Genomic DNA, 19,021 nt, shown 5'->3' on the forward strand with positions numbered 1-19,021 from the left:
CTGTCTGAGCCTGTGTCCATACCCAAATCAGACATAACAGTATCTACTGTAAGAAGTGATATAATCCTAACAGCATCTCTCCCTCTGTGAACTCTCAAATTCCTTAGTTGTTTTTTCTTTTTTTTTTTTTTCCTTTTTCTTTTCAGGGTCGCATCTATAGCATATGGAAGTTCCCAGGCTAGGGATTGAATTGGAGCTACAGCTGCTGGCCTACTCCATAGCCACAGCAACTCGGGGTCCAAGCTCTGTCTGTAACCTACACCACAGCTCACAGCAATTCCAGATCCTTAACCCACTGAATGAGGCCTGGGTTCAAACCTGCATCCTCACGAATACTAGTCAGGCTCATTACCATTGAGCCACAATAGGAACTTCCTCCCCTTAGTTTCTTCTCATGTTTTCCCCTCCTCCTGCACCTTCAAGGCCCCTCCTCAGTTTCAGGAGCTCTTCCACCCCTCTTCTATCTCCCCAAAGCCTTCATTCACACTCCAAGTTCAAGGAAAGTAGGTCCTTTCCACCTCACCCCACTTACTTTCTGAGGCAGAAGGTCATGGATCACTTGTCTTCATCTTACAGTGGGTGTGGTCCCCAGACAGAAATGCTGCTTCCGTGGCAGCAGTAACTACTCGCAGCACGGTCACATTAGTAGTAACAGGTGCTCAATACTCCCCCATACTACTAGATGGCAATAGTGCAATTTCCTCATCTTGATGGAGTACAGAGCCAGGGAATGGCCCATTACAAAGAACAAGCTCTTTCCTTGGGATTCTGCTAATAAGCAGCACACTTCCTGCCCTGCAGGAACCTTTATGCTGCAATTCAGGGCCCCATCACTAGAATAAGCAACAGGCATTTCCCTGCAACATCAAGCACAATTCTGGACCAGCCACAAAGGAAAAAAAAAAAAAAAGAGTGTGTGTGTATACATATACACACATAAACACACACATATATATACACATATACATATATTAAAAAAAACTGTTATTTTTGTCTCTCTAGGCAGTCATCTTTAAAATAAGTATTATAAGGGTCTCTAGCATTTCTTTGAACACCAACATTCTGGAATTCTAAAATCAAAGTATTTGGCTACCACATATCAGGATTCAAAATTTCTGCACAAGTTACCCTTCATGCCCTAATTATATACAATCCTCTGCAATTTAATCCCAATGGTAATAAAGACAAGTTGGTGCTACTGCTCCCTAAACTGTTAAAATCATCATATTCTGTACTTACCAAGCATTATTATCACCTGTCTCCCTGTCTCCGAAACAACAGTCCTTCATTAAATCACCACATGCAGAATGCACACGAGGTATTCCTGCAGCCAGTCCTTTAATCATTTGGGGGGTGTGGGATTTTCATTTGAAGCTTCTCTAAATCCTAACATCCTCACACTAAAGTTCGGAACTGGAGAAAATATTCACCAAAGAACCTGTAACACAAGGACACTCACACTGCTGCTATAATTTCAGTTTCAGATTTGATGGTTGTGAGGAGGAAATCTCCTCGCTCACATGTTTTTTTTATCTGCAAAAGCTAGAAGCCTTTTAGGTATGCATTTTAGCCAAATAACAGAGAATTTTTAAATAAAGATTCCCAGGAGAATAGAAGCAATTACTTTCCACAGGGAAAGGGCTGGGTAGCTTTTTGTTTCTGACGTGCTTTCTGTTGACTCAGTCTGCACTTGTTTTGACAGCCACTTACAGTCCTTGGTGGGTAGAGCTGAGCTAATGCTCCTTATGGAAAGTTTTACAAACATACAATCACCCAAACACAATAATGTTTGGGCATAGGACTCCTGCTCCAACAGCTGTTCCTGTCCAGGAGGAAAGGAAGGAAGTTAACTTTCCAAGTGGAGCATGCCAGTCTCACAAGGGATCACAAGCAGACTCCAAGAAGAGATTTTCAAATCTAGTTCATCTCCTAGCAAGAAGCATCAGTCTTGCTTCTCCTGTACTGTGATTATGGTAATTACAACAGGGACCCAAACCACAATGCTCATGACCTCACTTATTCAACTTCTAGTGGCAGAGCCTGGGCTGGGCACTTTACATCCTTACTTGTTTCTTCCTCAAGGTGAAGAAACTATAGGACTCAGAGAGGTTAAGTAACTTGTCCAAAGTAAGCCAGCACATAAGTGTCTGTGCCTAAACTCAAAGGCAGGTCTAACTTCATGAGAAGAAACCGATTAACTTTAACATAGATTCAAACCAGATAAAATGCAGGTCAATTTTTGGGAAAAGCCTTGACTGCAAGTCTAAACACTAACAAAGACTAAAAACACAATTTAGGCCAATAACAACCTCCCTTAAGAATGGGGTGCTGGAGTTCCCGTCGTGGCGCAGTGGTTAACGAATCCGATTAGGAACCATGAGGTTGCGGGTTCGGTCCCTGCCCTTGCTCAGTGGGTTAACGATCCGGTGTTGCCGTGAGCTGTGGTGTAGGTTGCAGACGCGGCTCGGATCCCGTGTTGCTGTGGCTCTAGCGTAGGCCGGTGGCTACAGCTCTGATTAGACCCCTAGCCTGGGAACCTCCATATGCCGCGGGAGTGGCCCAAGAAATAGCAACAACAACAACAACAACAAAAGACAAAAGACAAAAAAAAAAAAAAAAAGAATGGGGTGCTGATGACACCAGAGTCATGAGTAATGGACAAGTCAAGTGGTATAATCCCCTGCCAGTTCCCATTCACTATAACTTTTCTCTCTTTCCCCTTCACCCTCTCTCTTCTTCCTCAAATTTTCCATCTCTTTCTTTGCCTATATCCCGAGTTTTATTTTTTTCCTTTTACACTGTAGTTTAGTAAAGAATATGAACTTCACATTCAGATGATCCTGCAGAAGACTCATTTTCTTTTCTTTTTTTTTTTTTATCTTTTGTCTTTATAGGGCCACACCCACAGCACTTGGGAGGTTCTCAAGCTAGGGTCTAACTAGAGCTGTAGCCGCCGGCCTAGGCCAGAACCACAGCAATGCCAGATCTGAGCCATGTCTGTGACCTACACCACAGCTCATGGCAGTGCTGGACCCTTAACCCACTGAGCAAGGCCAGGGATCGAACCTGCAACCTCATGGTTCCTAGTCGGATTCATTTCCACTGTACCAGGATGGGAACTCTGAGACTCATTTTCTTATTGTGTGACTTTGGGCAGATTATGGTGTAGCTTCCCTAAGCCTAAATTTCCTCAACTAGAGAAGAGGGATAAAATCTATCTTGCAGGTGTTGAAGGGATTAAATCAAGCAATATGCATAAAGAGAGGATCAGGTCACTAGTAGACTAAATGAAATTTAACTCTGAGAGTCAGAGAGGCTTAGTGGAAAAAGTACACAATCTGGAGCCAGACAATCTTGAGTTTGAATCCCTGCTCCACCACTTATTGGCTAAAGGACTCAGGCAAGTCTTGTAAACTTTTTGAGGCTCAGTTTCCTTAACTATAATATGGGGTAAATAATACAGGTTTAATAGATTTTGGAAGAGAATCAGATGAAATGATATATACTTAGAGTCTGTAGATATTTGACAAGAAGCTGCCTCTCAGCAGAATTTATAGTAGCTGACTTGTTCTCTAGAGGCTCCTGTTTGCTGACACTTGATCTATGTGTTCAAGTATGTCACCACTAAGGACTGGGAAATCCTAAAGCAATAAGGAATTTTAATCTTGAACCTATCTCAAGGCTATAAAATAAAGAACGAGAGGGAAGGAGAGTGATACAATGCAAAGACCTCCCCAGCAAGCATGAGTCTAGCACTACTTGGGCATTAATGGCCAGTACAAGCCCATGTAAGTTACATGCTATATCTGGAACACATGGGGGTTGGCCTAGAGGTGTAATCAGTGTCTGGAAACATTTTTGGTTGTCACAATTGGGGTTGCTACTGGTATCTAGTGGATAGAGGCCAGGGATGCTACTGAATATTCTGCTCTGAAGACCCCTCAAGAACAAAGAATCACCCAGCCAAAACATCAATAGTGCTGAGGTTAGGAAAACCTGGCTTAGATGACTGCTAAGTTCCCCTTTAAGCTCTAACACCCCAAGAGACTATGAAGAGGAGCAGCACCAACATGGAATATGTGACTTCTTATCAATACCCATCAAACAAAGGCTTATGATGTTCAAAATCCCCCAAAGGCCAGTGGGGAAATTTTTCCATTAGATATTTGGATATTCTGAAATCAACGCTGTAACTTCAGAGGGTGATGACACCCCTTCCTTCACAAAAGGAGGTACAGTCCCTCAGAGACTTGGTCCCTCATTCTTTGCAGTCAGAATCAGTGTACCCAAAGCCACATGATTTCTCTGGGGAAGAAGATGATTTAAATAAGTCTGAATAAAGATCAGAATAAGACCTGATACACACAATAGCAGAGGTGACTCTCAAATACACCATGCTAAGTGAAAGAAGCCAGACTCAAAAGACTACCTATTATTTTATTACATTTATACAACATCATGGGACAAACCTGTAGGAAAGAAAGCAGATCAGCAGTTGCCTGGGGCTGGCGGTAAGGAGAACAGTTTGACTTCCAGGGACGTGAAGAAATCTGGGAGATGATACACTGTTTTACATACTGATTGGGGTGTAAGCTACACAACGGTGTTTGTCAAAACCACAGAACTGTACACTGAATGATGAATTTTACTGTGTCTAAATTATACTTCAGTAAGACTGGCCCCTGGAGTTCCCATTGTGGTTCAGAGGGTTTAGAACCCAACTAGAATCCATGAGGATGCAGATTTGATCCCTGGCCTCATTCAGTGGGTTAAGGATCCATCACTGCCAAGAGCTGTGACAATAGGTAGCAGATGCAGCTGGAACCTGGTGTTGCTGTGCCTGTGGGATAGGCCGGCAGCTGTAGCTCTGATTCAACCCCTAGCCGGGAATATCATACACCACAGGTATGGCCCGGAAAAAAGAAAAAAGGAAAAAAAATAAGACCGGCCCCTCTCCCTTCACCCCCCCCCGTATCAAAAGGCAGTATAGAAGATCGCTATACTTTGGTAACGGATGAACTGGATAACATCTAAACTCTTTCCTATGCCAAGCCCTATGATTTTACGACAATCTGCCTCCCTACCCCTTCTCACCTCAGAGCCATAATGATTAGGGTTAAGTCTGGGCTCTAATTTCTATGTCAAAGCCATGGGTCCCTCCAACAAAATCTTCTGGGTATGAGTCCTGCCATCAGTCTGGGACCTCTGGCTCTTCTACAGCCTGTGACATAGATTCCCTTTCCTTCCCTCTCCTGCCCTGACCAATAAGGGCCTTAGACAACTAATAAACAGCCAAAATAAACCTCAGGAGACACCGGTTTTATCTCTCTGCACAGGCTTCCGGTCTAAATCCTGTTTGATCCTTTCATCGAACTTTAAATCAGACTTCAAATTCATGAGTTCCCATCCTTTATGGGCTTCTGGCTTTTCACCAGATTATTTTTATACATTTAAGCTACATAAATGTGAAATGCGAGCTTCATAGCAAAATTCTACCCAAGCTTGTTGATGTATAAATAGGTAGATATAGATATGTAGTTTTGTTTTGTTTACACATTTCCCAGACTTTTTACCTGCTAAGTAGTATACAAAATAACTAATGTTTCTTATGTACACAACAGTCATAGGTAGGCTGTGGCCAAGAAGGACTGAAGGAGCCATTAGAATGCTCACACTTGGCATTCCCTTCGTGGCTCAGAGGTTAACAAACCCAACCAGGATCCATGAGGTTGCGGGTTTGATCCCTGGCCCCGTGAGCTGTGGTGTAGGTCACAGACAAAGCTCAGATCCTGTGTTGCTGTGGCTGTGCCTGGCTGCTGCAGCTCCTATTGACCCCTAGACTAGGAACTTCCATATGCCATAGCAAAAAAAAAAAAAAGAATGCTCACACTTTCTGCTAATAGAAAGACCACTGCCTTCTATGCCACACACACAGTCACTACTTGAGGAGTCTCATCCTCTTATTTGAGAGCCAGTTCCTTTCCTGGCTCTTCTTGGAGGACCTCCGTGGAACAGTACAAACACCAATAACCAGATACCTCATACCCACCCGAGTGCTGGGATCAAAGTCAAGGGCTACAAGACAAGCCTGGACCTGCCAGTGCCCTCATCCCCCACAGGATGGAGAAGACTTGGTAGGGGCCAGGTAATATCCACACTGCCCTTTTCTGTTGAACATTCACAGCAAACACACTGTGACCACAAAAAAATTATAATAGAAGGGACCCAAAGAAACAACATATTCCACAAGGTCTAGGGTCTTGTTTCCACATACTCCTCTCAAAAGGGAAGGATGAGGAATTATACTTTCATGGTTTAGAATTATCCAACCGTCTTCAGAAGTCTGCATCAGCAGAAAAATCAGTACAGGTGTACCTCGGAGATATTTACGGATCTGGTTCCAGACCAACACAATAAAGCCAATGTTCCAACAAAGCCAGTCACATGAATTTTTCGGTTTCCCAGTGTACACAAAAGTTATGTTTACGCTATGCTATATTCTACCAAGAGTGAAATAGCATTATGTCTAAAAAACAATGAATGTACCTTAAGTTAAAATTCTTTATTACTAAACAGTGCTAGCCATCATCTGAACCTTTAGTGAGTCATAGTAGTAACATAAAAAATCACAGATCATAACAAATATGACAATGAAAAAGTTTTAAATAGTGCGAGAATTTCGCAGACACACAAAATGAATAAATGCTGTGAAAAATGGCACCGAACGGCTTGCTCTATGCAGGGTTGCTACAAACTTACAATTTATAAAAATGTATTATCTGTGAAGTACAATAAAGCAAAGCACAATAAAACCAGGTATGCCTATGCTGTCCTCTAAGTCACTCAAACTTGATAACATTGTTTCTTTAGCATAATTAGGAAAAGTTACACAAAAGGCTGAACTACTTAGCAGAAAACACACTTTGGCTTTTTATTCAAAGCCATGTAGACTGACAGTAATGGTTGTCTAGGGTTCCATTTTCAATGCAATTCCCTAAGGACATAGTCCTCTAGTATTTTTCTTTTGCATGTAAGAAAGAACATATTAAAGGCCACATTAATGATTTTTCCAATTTTAGACAGGACTCTGGTGGCTGCTGGGATGAAGGCTACTGTCAGCAGTTATAGAACTGAATGAGACAAGGCTTGCCAGTCATCATGGGGACTAAATGCATTACCTCATGACTTTTTTTTCTTTTTTTCTCTTTTTTGGGAACCCTTCAGGACACAGAGTTCCTGGGCCAGGGATGAAATCTGAGCCACAGTTGCAACCTATGCCACAAGTAATGCCAGATCCTTAACGTACTATGACAGGCCAGAGATCGAACCTGTGTCGCAGTGCTCCAGAGACACCATCAATCCTGCAGGAACTTCTAAACGCATGACCTTTGACAGTGCTCCAACCAGGATAATGCTGCTGCTTCACAGAAACAGAGAGAAGTCCTATAGGCTCATCTGGCCAGGCCTGCTGCCTCGGAAACTTGTGGGAGAGCTAAGCAGCAGGAAGGGTGACCCACAGTGTTAGCCGGCAAAGCCTCGGCTAGTCCTCTCAACCCTCAGCAGATCAGCAGAATCGGCCTCTGCTGCTGCTACCCTACAGACTGGCAGATTAGCTGTGCAACCCTTTATACTCAGCGTAGGAGCATAAGCACAAAGAAGATACCAGTCTCTAGAATTTTGGGCCCTTCTGCTACACACAACACAAGGTCAGGTTTGAGGAGGACCCATTCACCTACACAAGAAGCAGAACATCACCTGAACTTACTGAATCTGAATCAGGTTGAGGCCTAAGCCTAAATGGACACTAACCAACCTCCATGCCCCCAGCCAGCAGTCTTTTCCTATCTCCTTTGCTCTTTCTACAACTGATGCCTCCCACTACTTCTCAGATCAAAACATCCTTAGTTTCTGACCAAACTACCATAAGAAAGAAACATCCAAGCCCAGACTCCATGTTAATTTCCCAGTAAATTATCCAGATATTAAGACCTGGGGAGAGTGAAGGAAAAATGACATTACCACATCCTGAGATGCATACTGGGGGTCCTCTGGGTTGACTGACCAGTAGCAGTAATCAAAGCCAAAAGCCACAACCTTCTCCCGGGAGTCGCCAAAGCCATCAGGTCGACCATCCACCTAAAATCAAACATAGGATCCAGTGTCTTCTCTACTATAATATCAGAATCTGGCCAGTAACACTTGGTTCCTCTCTACTGTAGCTAGAGAAACCTGGACTGGTCATGAGGCTCTTTATGGTATCTACCTAAAAAAGAAAAAAAAAAAAAAAAAAAAAAAAGAGTAAACTTTGTCTTCACCTTGTTAGATACAATGAAGCCCCAGAGAATTAAACATCTATCATACTATTGCATATCTACCCATATATGAACCAACCCTACGAGATGTGAGACAGCTCGGGAGAAAAAGCCTTTCCCTCTCTGAGCCTCTTCTTATCACTATCATTTCTTCTCTAAGTATTTCTGCAGAGGATAGCGGAAGTGCATGAGTAATTCAGTCTCTGGGTCTGACAGGCTCTATCAGCCTACGGCTTTCACAGAGGTCCCTGGCGTATCCACCCTCAGTGAGTGTGAAAGCATGCTGGATACAAGGGTCAGGACCAATCCAACTACCCAAGGCAGATGAGGGCAGATTCAGAGCTTGAGACTGTCTGGACAACCAGGTAATGGGGAGAATGGCATTATCACAGAAATGCCTATCTTACTATTTGAAATTTAGACTGTGGACAAGGAGAAACAACCCCTTGAATGAGGCACCATAAACTACAGGAGAATGAGGCTGTCCACAGGTTCTTAGTGAATAAATGACCTCAAGGAAGTAAGCAGCCAGTGAGGTGTGCAGGGGGCAGATTAGAGTTTAATCTTGGCAGAACTTATTCTTAAGAACCAAAACTATGAGCTATCAGAACAAAGCAGCTGAAGAGATTAGGCAACAGAGATATAAATAAGAGACAGCAGAGAATAAAAGGCCTTTCGTCCCCGGGGAGCTCCTGTTGAAAGTTTGGCAGGCTTCTCTTTCAGCAGAGAGCTACTGACAAAATGAAACAGATCACGTCACAGGAGTAATACAAAAGTGGGCATGGCTGGGGGGCCTGGGTCCCGATAACCCTTATTCTGCAAGTCAGCTTCCTCAGTTCTCAGGCATGCTGAGTACCACCTGCTAGCTGACAACAGCAGCAGTCACACAGCCAGCTTCCTTGTCCCTCTCCACTGCCCAAGGCCCAGAAAGAAAGAGACCCTTTTACTTCCGCTGGCCTGGGAAACGGAAGAACGAAATGGAGGAAATGAGCCCTAGGAGGGGGTGAAGCATGGAGGAGGAAGTTCCCAGTATTTGTACAATTATGACTCAGAGGTCTCTGAAACAGAATTTGTAGCAAGACTCAGGCTAGTGACTGACTCTTCTGGGATCTCAAGTCTCTTCCTTGGCCCTCCCTATGGCCAAAATGAGTCCTGCATTAGTAGATACACACCAAAATCCCCAGTAATGCTACGACATGAAGTGGTATCAAAGTCTAATTGGTGGTTAGAGAAGTTAAATATATGCATGGATTTTCCCCAACATGATTTACAATGGCCACAGCCCCATAACACCCCTGGTGTTTACTTTCAAAGCAGCCCCTGACCAGGTTCCAAAACAGCTGCACCCTATGTGACAGAACTTGGGCTGCAGCAGCCACATCCCCTGCAATTCTTTTCTGATTTATTATTAATATTATTATTATTATTTACTTTTTAGGGCTGTACCCAAGGCATATGGAGTTTCCCAGGCTAAGGGTCAAGTCAGAGCTACAGCTGCTGGCCTGCGCCACAGCCACGGGAATGCAGGATCCAAGCTGCATCTGCGACCCACACCACAGCTCCCAGCAATGCCAGATCCTTAACCCATTAAGCGAGGCCAGGGATCAAACCCACAACCTCATGCTTCCTAGTCGGATTCATTTCCACTGCGCCACAACAGGAACTCCTACTTTTTTTTTTTTTTTTTTTTTTGGTTTTTTTTTGGGGGGGGGGGGCTTTTTTTTTTCCCTATTTCTTTGGGCTGCTCCCGCGGCATATGGAGGTTCCCAGGCTAGGGGTCCAATCGGAGCTGCAGCCACCGGCCTACGCCAGAGCCACAGCAACACGGGATCCGAGCCGCGTCTGCAACCTACACCACAGCTCACGGCAACGCCGGATCGTTAACCCACTAAGCAAGGGCAGGGACCGAACCCGCAACCTCATGCTTCCTAGTCGGATTCGTTAACCACTACACCACGACGGGAACTCCTGCTTTTTTATATTTGATTTGTGGCTGATCAAAGCTCTTCCCACAGTCCCCTCACAAGCCCTTCTCCCTCCCACTCTCCCTCTCTAAACACATTTATATCCACACCTTCATCTCAGAAGCCCATCTAATAATACTAAGTCCTCACTGGAAAGAAAAAGGAGAACCATTTCAGGCTTACCTTTAAATTCCTGATTTTTGCCACTCTGCCATCAACTTCCACAATAATTCTTCCCCCTTCTTTGGTCTCCCTAGAAATAAGACACAAATCCATATGAGAAGAAATATTGCCTTTTTTTTTTTCTTTTTTTTGCTTTTTAGGGCCACAACTGTGGCACATGGAAGTTCCCAGGCTAGGGATTGAACTGGAGCTTCAGCTGCGGCCTACAGCAGTCACAACAATGCAGGATTCGAGCTGCATCTTTGAACTACACCACAGGTCATGGCAACACCAGATCCTTAATTCACTGAATGAGGCCAGGAATCAAACCCCCATCCTCATGGGTACTAGTCAGACTCATTTCCACTGAACAACAGGAACTCCTGTCTTTTTTTCTTAATCAAGAAAAGAGAAGCTGGGGAGTTCCCATCATGGCACAGCAGAAACGAATCTGACTAGTAACCGTGAGGATGCAGGTTCAATCCCTGGCCTCACTCTGTGAGTTAAGGATCCAGCATCGCCGTGAGCTGTGGTGTAGGTCACAGACATGGCTTGGATCTGGCATTGCTGTGGCTGTGGCATAGGCCAGCAGCTGTAGCTCCAAGTCAACCCCTAGCCTGGGAACCTCCATATGCCACAAGTGTGACCCTAAAAAGCAAATAAACAAACAAGAAAAGAGAAGCTGCGGAGTTCCCGTCATGGCTTAGTGGTTAACGAATCTGACTAGGAACCAAGAGGTTGCACATTCAATCCCTGGCCTTGCTCAGTGGGTTAAGGATCCGGCATTGCCGTGAGCTGTGGTGTAAATTGCAGATTTGGCTCGGATCCCGCATTGCTGTGGCTGTGGTATAGGCCAGCAGCTACAGCTCCGATTGGACCCCTAGTCTGGGAACCTCCATGTGCCATGGGAGCAGCCCTAGAAAAGGCAAAAAGACAAAAAAAAAAAAAAAAAAAAAAAAAAAAAAAAAGAGAAGAGAGAGAGAGAGAGAGAGAGAGAGAGAGAGAGAGAGAGAGAGGGGGAAGCTGGGGAGTTCTCATTATGGTTCAGTAGAAACAAATATGACTAGTAACCATGAGGATGCAGGTTCAATCCCTGGCCTCGCTCAGTGGGTTAAGGATCTGGCATTCCTGTGGCTGTGGTGTAGGCCGGCAGCTAGAGCTCTGATTTGACCCCTAGCCTGGGAACTTCTCTATGGCACAGGTGTGTCCCTAAAAAGACAAAGAATGAAAGAAAAAGAAAGAAGGAAAGAGAGAGAAAAAGAAAAGCAAGCAAGAGAGAGAAAAAAGAAAAGCTGACACCAGTGCTATTGGGACAAAATGTTTCCCTACAGCTATTTCCATAACCAAGGTGTCCATCTCTACAAATCGCTGTAATCATCACATCAAGCCGTCCCTCACTGATGTGCTTCTCTGGTAGTTAGAATTTGGCTTGGGAACTGCAAAGAGTTGCCATTACTGGGTACCCTCTATGTGCTAGGTATTGTAATATAAATACAGTATATACTGTACTTTGTTTTACGCAGTCATCCTAACGCAACCTTGTGACACATTTATCTTCATTTTTACAGATGGGAGGCTAAAGCTGAGAGAAATTCTGTAACTTGCCCAAGGTCACACAGCTAGCAGTAGCAGAGCTGAAATATAAACACAGATCTGTCTGAAAGTCGTGTGTTTAGAAATCAGGCTTGGATATCCTGGAGAGTATCCTCAGCTCAGCACACAGCATGGCATCACCTCTCATTTTTTCTGAGATTATGAGTGCAGAAAATAACAAAAAAGGTTTTGGAGTCCTCTCTGTTGAGAACTGAGAACATATTTGCTAAATCCTTTCCCATCTTCTTAAATGAGAGTAAGAACCAAGATCCTTAAGAACCTTCCTATATTACAGTTATGTAGTAACACTGCTAACAATTAGCCAAGCCCTAAATTCACTTTCAGGGGGTGTAATCCAAGTGACCCAGACCTTCAGCCAAAAATGACTGGCATACACTCCAGTAAATAAGAAACCCTTTTCACAATATAAAAAGCTCCAGGCCAGGATGTTAATAGATGAGAGTTAATTCATTAACACTCTTTCCACTACAATGAAAGTTATCAATTAAATTACTTCCAGCCTGGGACCCAAGAGTTGAGAAAATACGTTCAGTCTCATTTTTATCCTTTCTCGGGTTTCCCAGGATGTGACCCTAAGGATTTGGGGAGGCAGAGGTAGCAAGGGGCACACAGTCAGACAGGGGCTTTTAGATTTAAGGGTATTTTTTGGTTTGTTTTTTGTTTTTTTTCTTTTTAGGGCCGCACCCATGGCAGAGGTTCCCAGGCTAGGGGTCGAATCAGAGCTACATTAAAATTTACCTAATTCTGAGAACAATTCTGTGATGTAGGTACTGTTACTGTCTGTATTTTACAGATCAGAAAACTGGGGTGCAGGGAGACTGAGTATTTTGCCTAAAGTTATGTTGTTTTGTAAGTGGTAAGAGCTGACTTTCAATCCAGGCAGTGTGACTCCCAAACCCACACTTTTCATCATAGTATTACATAGTCCTTCAGAGCGATGTCAGTAAAAAACTTATTTCTAATACTAAAATTGTCAAGTTTGTAATCTTTGTAGTCACCTGGTTTCTGGTCTAATCTTCAGGGAAAAGTCATCCCATGGATACAAAGGGCGGTGGGGAGCACTTTCAAAGCCATTGCCATCTAGTGGAGGATGTGCCAGTTCTATGAGCCTAACACCACACTGTCCTTCCTGGATCTCACCTAGAGGGAGCAAGGCTGTTTATTTGTTGTTCTTTAGGGCTGCACCTGCGGCATATGGAAGTTCCCAAGCTTGGGGTCTAATTGGAGCTATAGCCGCTGGCCTATGCCAGAGCCACAGCAACATCAGATGCAAGCCACATCTGCGACCTACACCACAGCTCATGGCAACACCGGATCCTTAACCCACTGAACAAGGCCAGGGATTGAACCCCCAACCTCATGGTTCCTAGTTGGATTCATTTCCACTGCACCACAACAGGAACTCCATGATTTTTTTTTTTAACCTGTAAGTTTGGGATAAAGCCCTGGATTTAAAAAAAAAAAAAAAAAAAATCCCTCTCCCAGGTAATGACATTTACGTTACTTAAATTACCTCAAGGCCCTCATACTCTTTCGCATTTCATATTATATAGCACTTAAGGCAGCAGAGATATTCTTTGTCCCCCAGCATCATAAAACTGAACCCCGGAGTTCCTGTCATGGTGCAGCGAAAATGAATCTGACTACAGGTTCGATCCCTGGCCTTGCCATGAGCTGTGGTGTAGGTTGCAGATGCGGCTTGGCTCTGGCATTGTTGTGGCTGTGGTGTAGGCCAGCAGCTATAGCTCTGATTAGACCCCTAGCCTAGGAACCCCCATACGCTGTGGGTGCAGACCTAAAAGGACAAAAGACAAGACAAAACAAAACTGCATCCCTACTCCAAGCCCTCAGCTCAACAAAACCTTTCAGCTCAGGTATTAATGTTTTAAAGGATAACATTTTTTTCCTTTCTGCATTTTAAGGTAGATTTTATTATCCCTCCACCTACTATAAAATATACAGGAATTTGGACAATAAAGAAGAAAAAAAACATGAAATAACTTTTCCAAATTTATTACTTAATTTTTTTAAAGTGTGCCCTTTCTTGAGGATTCATCTAGGATTCTTTAGCATAAAGCAGCCAATATATATGTATATGTCCTAAACCTGAGGTCTTGACAGAACGATGTGACACTACAGGTGGGTGAGAGGCTGCTTCTCCCCTGCCTGAACTACTGCCATTGGTAACCTAGTAGTTCCAAAATATTCTAGAACAAAATGAACAGAAAGAAAGAGCACCAACTACAATTGGGCAGCTGGCTTCACAGAGCTCAAAGGAAGCCTAGTGGTGCCACTACAATTTACCTCTGGGTGGTGAATTCTACCAAAAGGCATTCATTCTTTAGGGTTAAAGATTTTGCACAAGGATAAATCCTCAGTTACACATTTACTCCTAGGACAGTGTTTCTCTAAGTGTTGCCCACAGGGTTCCTTCATCAGAATTATGGGAGATGGGGAGGTTAGTTCATTTGAATTCCTGTTTACAAGCTGCATTATAAGAAGCTCCCCAGGTAGACTGTATGTATACTATAATTTGAGAATCACTATCCTAGAAGGGAAAATAACCAAGCCATCCACTTCTTACCTCATTTGTAAAACTAAAAAAAAAAAAAAAAAAAAAAAAAAAAAAAAAAAAAGACAGCTAAGAATAGAGAGGAATAAAAATAGCCATTAAAAATTATACAGGGAGTTCCTGTCGTGGTGCAGTGGTTAACGAATCCGACTAGGAACCATGAGGTTGCGGGTTCGGTCCCTGCCCTTGCTCAGTGGGTTAACGATCCGGCGTTGCCGTGAGCTGTGGTGTAGGTTGCAGACGCGGCTCGGATCCTGCGTTGCTGTGGCTCTGGCGTAGGCCGGTGGCTGCAGCTCCGATTGGACCCCTAGCCTGGGAACCTCCATGTGCCGCGGGAGCAGCCCAAATAAATAGCAAAAAGACAAAAAAAAAAAAAAAAAAATTATACAGGAGTTCCCCTGGTGGCACAGTGGTTAACAAATCTGACTAGGAACCATGAGGTTGCAGGTTCGATCCCTGGCCTTGCTCGGTGGGTTGAGGATCCAGCATTGCCATGAGCTGTGGTGTGGGTCGCAGACACGGCTCGGATTCTGTGTTGTTGTGGCTGTGGCGTAGGCCGGTGGCTATAGCTCCGATTGGGCCCCTAGCCTGGGAACCTCCATATGCCACAGGAGCAGCCCTAGAAAAGGCAAAAAGCCAAAAAGAAAAAAAAAAAAAAAAAAGATATATATATATATACAGCTAGCACTTTACTGGACATTTAAAATGAGCCAGGCTCTGTTCTAAGTTTTTTAATGTATCCTTTCATTTAATCTTCACAAAAAAACCTTTGAAGCTGTTACACTATTTTGCAGATTTAAAAAGAAAGAGTACAGAAAAGGAAAATAGTGGAGTTCCCGTTGTGGTGCAGTGGTTAACAAATCCGACTAGGAACCATGAGGCTGTGGGTTCGACCTCTGGCCTTGCTCAGTGGGTTAAGGATCCGGCATTGCTGTGAGCTGTGGTGTGGGTCGCAGACGTGGCTTGGATCCCACGTTGCTGTGCCTCCGGCGTAGGCCGGAGGCTATAGGTTCAATTAGACCCCTAGCCTGGGAACCTCCATATGCCGCAGGAGCAGCTCAAGAAAAGGCAAAAAGACCAAAAAAGAAAAAGAAAGAAAAAAAAGAAAGAAAAGGAATATAGTACATGAGAAGTAACTTTTGACAGGGCATGGCGGCGGGGAGAGTTCCAGAGCCCAAAGTTTTGGCAAAAGAAAATATGTCCTCTCAACAATGAATGATTTGTATAGACAAGGGGCAGCATCTTTTAATGAGACACGGACTTTCTGATCATGGAAAACAACTGGGAGGTAAAAGGGAAGGCACTAAATCCATTTCCCATAATTATCATTTTACCAATGGTCTGTTGTGTCCTCTGAGCAAATAGACATTTGAGAAAGAAGTGCAACTTTTCTCTAATCTCAGGAAGGAGCAGCTTGGTCTAGTAAATGGAATCTTCCTTTCCCTCATTTCATTGCTCTACCTACTTTTAGATCTTAAATAAGACCTTTTCTCATTTAGAAGAACAAAAAAAATGGAAGCTTAGACCACATAATCTCTAAGATTTCTTCCCAGGTACCACATGAGAGCCAATGACTTTGTTAACTGAGTCTGTACCGATGACTTGTTTGAAGGTTGGGACAAACCACATAATCAGTAGATTCTGTATGCTCCAGTGAGCTTCAGCAAAGACGGTGGAAGTTAACAAACCCTGAAACGTAGCTGCATCTGTATATGATTCTGTGAGGAGATAGGAGTGGTCCCAACTTCTTGGCTGGGGTTTATTGACATCATCTGCTCCTGAAGCAGCAGCCTGCTAATAACTGCTTACACCTGGCTATCTGCAGTCTTGACCTTCGACTCCCTGCTGAAGGGTCAAGGCTCCTAACCTGAGCTAAAAGTAAATAACTTCTGTGCCCCTCTTTTCCCTCCTCTTTTGTTTAATATGTTATTCTCCATGTGGCTGCAAATAACTTAATTTCAACAGCATTTTCTTAAACTAATCCATGCTATTATTAATTCCTAGTTTCCAAGGAACTGAGAACTTACTGTTAGGAGTGGTCAGTATTGTTATCCTGAGGACCCAGAAGAACAGTTTCACAAGAAGAGGATCAGCTAGAGGCTATCTTGAGAGTGGCAGCTGTACCCACGAAAACCCACCGACCCTGAGCCACTACATCTGTAAGGCTGAAACCAGATGTCATAAACCATGCACCAATATTAAACACAGCAGTTCAGACACGTGCTTGCTTTCCTGCCTTCTTCATTGTACCTCTTTTGTATTTTCCTTCTTTCTTTTCAGTTTTTGCTCCTTTCCCTCATTTCATTGCTTTCCTCATTATTCTGTCAATTCCATGACTTTTCAAAGCCAATCACCACCAATCAGGACAAACATAATCCCTGCTAGTACCAAATTCTGTTATGGGAGATTATGCCTGATTTGACCCTTCGGCCCAATTTTCCAGCCAACTTATGTCCTGGAAAATTTTAAACCTCCCAAATGGTTCCAATATGTGCTTTCTGGTCCCAAAACACATTGTCAGCTTTATCTCCTACCACTCACCTCCCTCCACACACCCTCTCAACCGAAACTCTTGTTTCCTAACAGCCTAAGTCCTTAGATCTCAGTATTGTGCTCTTTACATCTTCTGCACCTGTCAGCAAACTCTATTAGCTCTTTAAAAAGCTACTAGCTTCAAACGCCAACCCTTCTGAGAAGCCCTCCCTGAATTTCCAAACCTATCAGAGGAAAATCAGTGAAAAGGGAAAGAAATTGTGTGTCCGCGCAGTGGATGCCTTAACAGCTGAGAAGTGCAGGGTCACATTCAGCCATGAGGAACCGGGCACTGGCTACAATGAGGGTTAAAACGACTTCCCTCTAGTCGTAGATCTTCTTTTGGGCACAGAATGAAATCACGACCCCTCTGAGCCTCTTTCCCTTTCATGCCTTCCTCCACAGCTTCACAGAGAAACCCCTGGGCAGGCAGGAACACACACAACTCTGCCTCAGTCCTCACAGATACTCCAGAGCCACCGAGAAGAGACAGGAGACCGCGGCTCCCTCACGCGCCAAGAGACATTTTGCCAGCCCTTCTCAGCAAACCCAGAGAAAAAGGCCCAATTCGTGCATCACCAAGACTTGGGCCGCGGTCCCTCAAAACCCCTGCTGGCAGGACTCCAGGGACGCAGACAGGGCAGACCACCCTGAGACCATTCACTCACCACTACCCGCCGGGCAGTAATCGAAAACTCAACCCAAGCGAGGCCTGGTCCTGCCAGGCTTTACAGTTTCCGGACGCTGGCCCCTTGGACCACTTTGTGTCTGATCTCGCCGCGCCAGAATCTCTTGAGAGAGAGGCGGGTTCCTCAATCTCGACTCAGCTCTTTTGACGCCTCAGGCTCTCCCTCCCGCCCAGACTCACCTTTTGCTGAGGGGCCGGACCCTCACGGCCACCCGCACATTGGCCATCCCTCCGCCACGGCTCAAACCCCACAGGTCCGCCCTGCTGCTGCATCCCCGGCCCCAACCCCAAGCCCAGTCCCAACCCTGTCCGGCCCCGCCTGCCCCACGCGCCTCACGGGACGGCCCCTCCCATGCGCCAGCGGCTGCCCGACCAGGGCGGTGCCTGCCAAGCCTTGGCCAATCCTGAGCTCCGTGGGCGGGAGGACGCGCGGGCTGCCCCGCCTCGCTCCGCCCACACGCCTCACGGGGACGACCCCGCCCGCGCGCGCCGCTGCCTGACCCCGGCTTTGACTGCAGAGCCTAGACCAATCCTGAGCCCCGCGGGTGGGAAGGCGCAGATCCTGGCCGGGTGGGGCCTGCCCTGCCTACTAGGAACTAACTTGTTCTCCCTTTGTGGACGGCGGTAGTGAGTCAAGTAAATACGTTAAGTTTGGTGAACGCCAGACAATTTACAAAATAATTTGCTAAATATTTTTATTCGCTGCGTTCGCCTGAGCTGTCAATTCTTAAGTTTTAAGGGTGGAAATGAAATGGGCAACAAATGTTTTTGCAGTTCTCTATAAGGAGCATGGTCTTTCTTTGACGGGGCATTGGAGTTAAAGGAGTTTAGAACGCTTACTGGAGAGCTTCTCTAGATTGTACTGGAAGCTCATAGCCACCATTACAGTTTGTGATCGTGAAGGGTATATTACCAGATAGAATTAGTTCATTAATTCACCCAAGAAATAGCTACTGCCTGCCAAGAGTCAAGTTGTTCTAAGGCCCTGAGGATACAGCCCCAGGCTTCGTGGAAATTAGAATCCCCAGGGAAGGGAAGAGAGAATAAATACACAATTATATGGTAACTTGAATGGTGCTAAATGAGATTTTTTGAAAAAGGAGAGCAAGGAGGTATGGTAATGGTCTCTGTGTGTGTATGTAGGGGGAAAGGTGCTGCTTTATATGGGATATTCAGG

At 44.7% G+C, this 19,021-nt stretch overlaps 1 protein-coding gene across 1 annotated transcript in view; it reads right to left on the reverse strand.

The window, feature by feature from the left end:
• Nucleotides 1-18,174, reverse strand: part of STARD9 (StAR related lipid transfer domain containing 9) — a 152,577-nt gene extending 134,403 nt beyond the window's left edge. Inside the window, 3 exon segments of the mRNA XM_021097164.1 lie at nucleotides 8,020-8,136; nucleotides 10,460-10,529; nucleotides 18,025-18,174. Of these exon segments, the coding sequence (XP_020952823.1) occupies nucleotides 8,020-8,136; nucleotides 10,460-10,529; nucleotides 18,025-18,071 (234 nt within the window). The 5' untranslated portion in view covers nucleotides 18,072-18,174.

This window comes from Sus scrofa, chromosome 1 (assembly GCF_000003025.6).
Source record: "Sus scrofa isolate TJ Tabasco breed Duroc chromosome 1, Sscrofa11.1, whole genome shotgun sequence".
Taxonomy (NCBI): Eukaryota; Metazoa; Chordata; class Mammalia; order Artiodactyla; family Suidae; genus Sus; species Sus scrofa.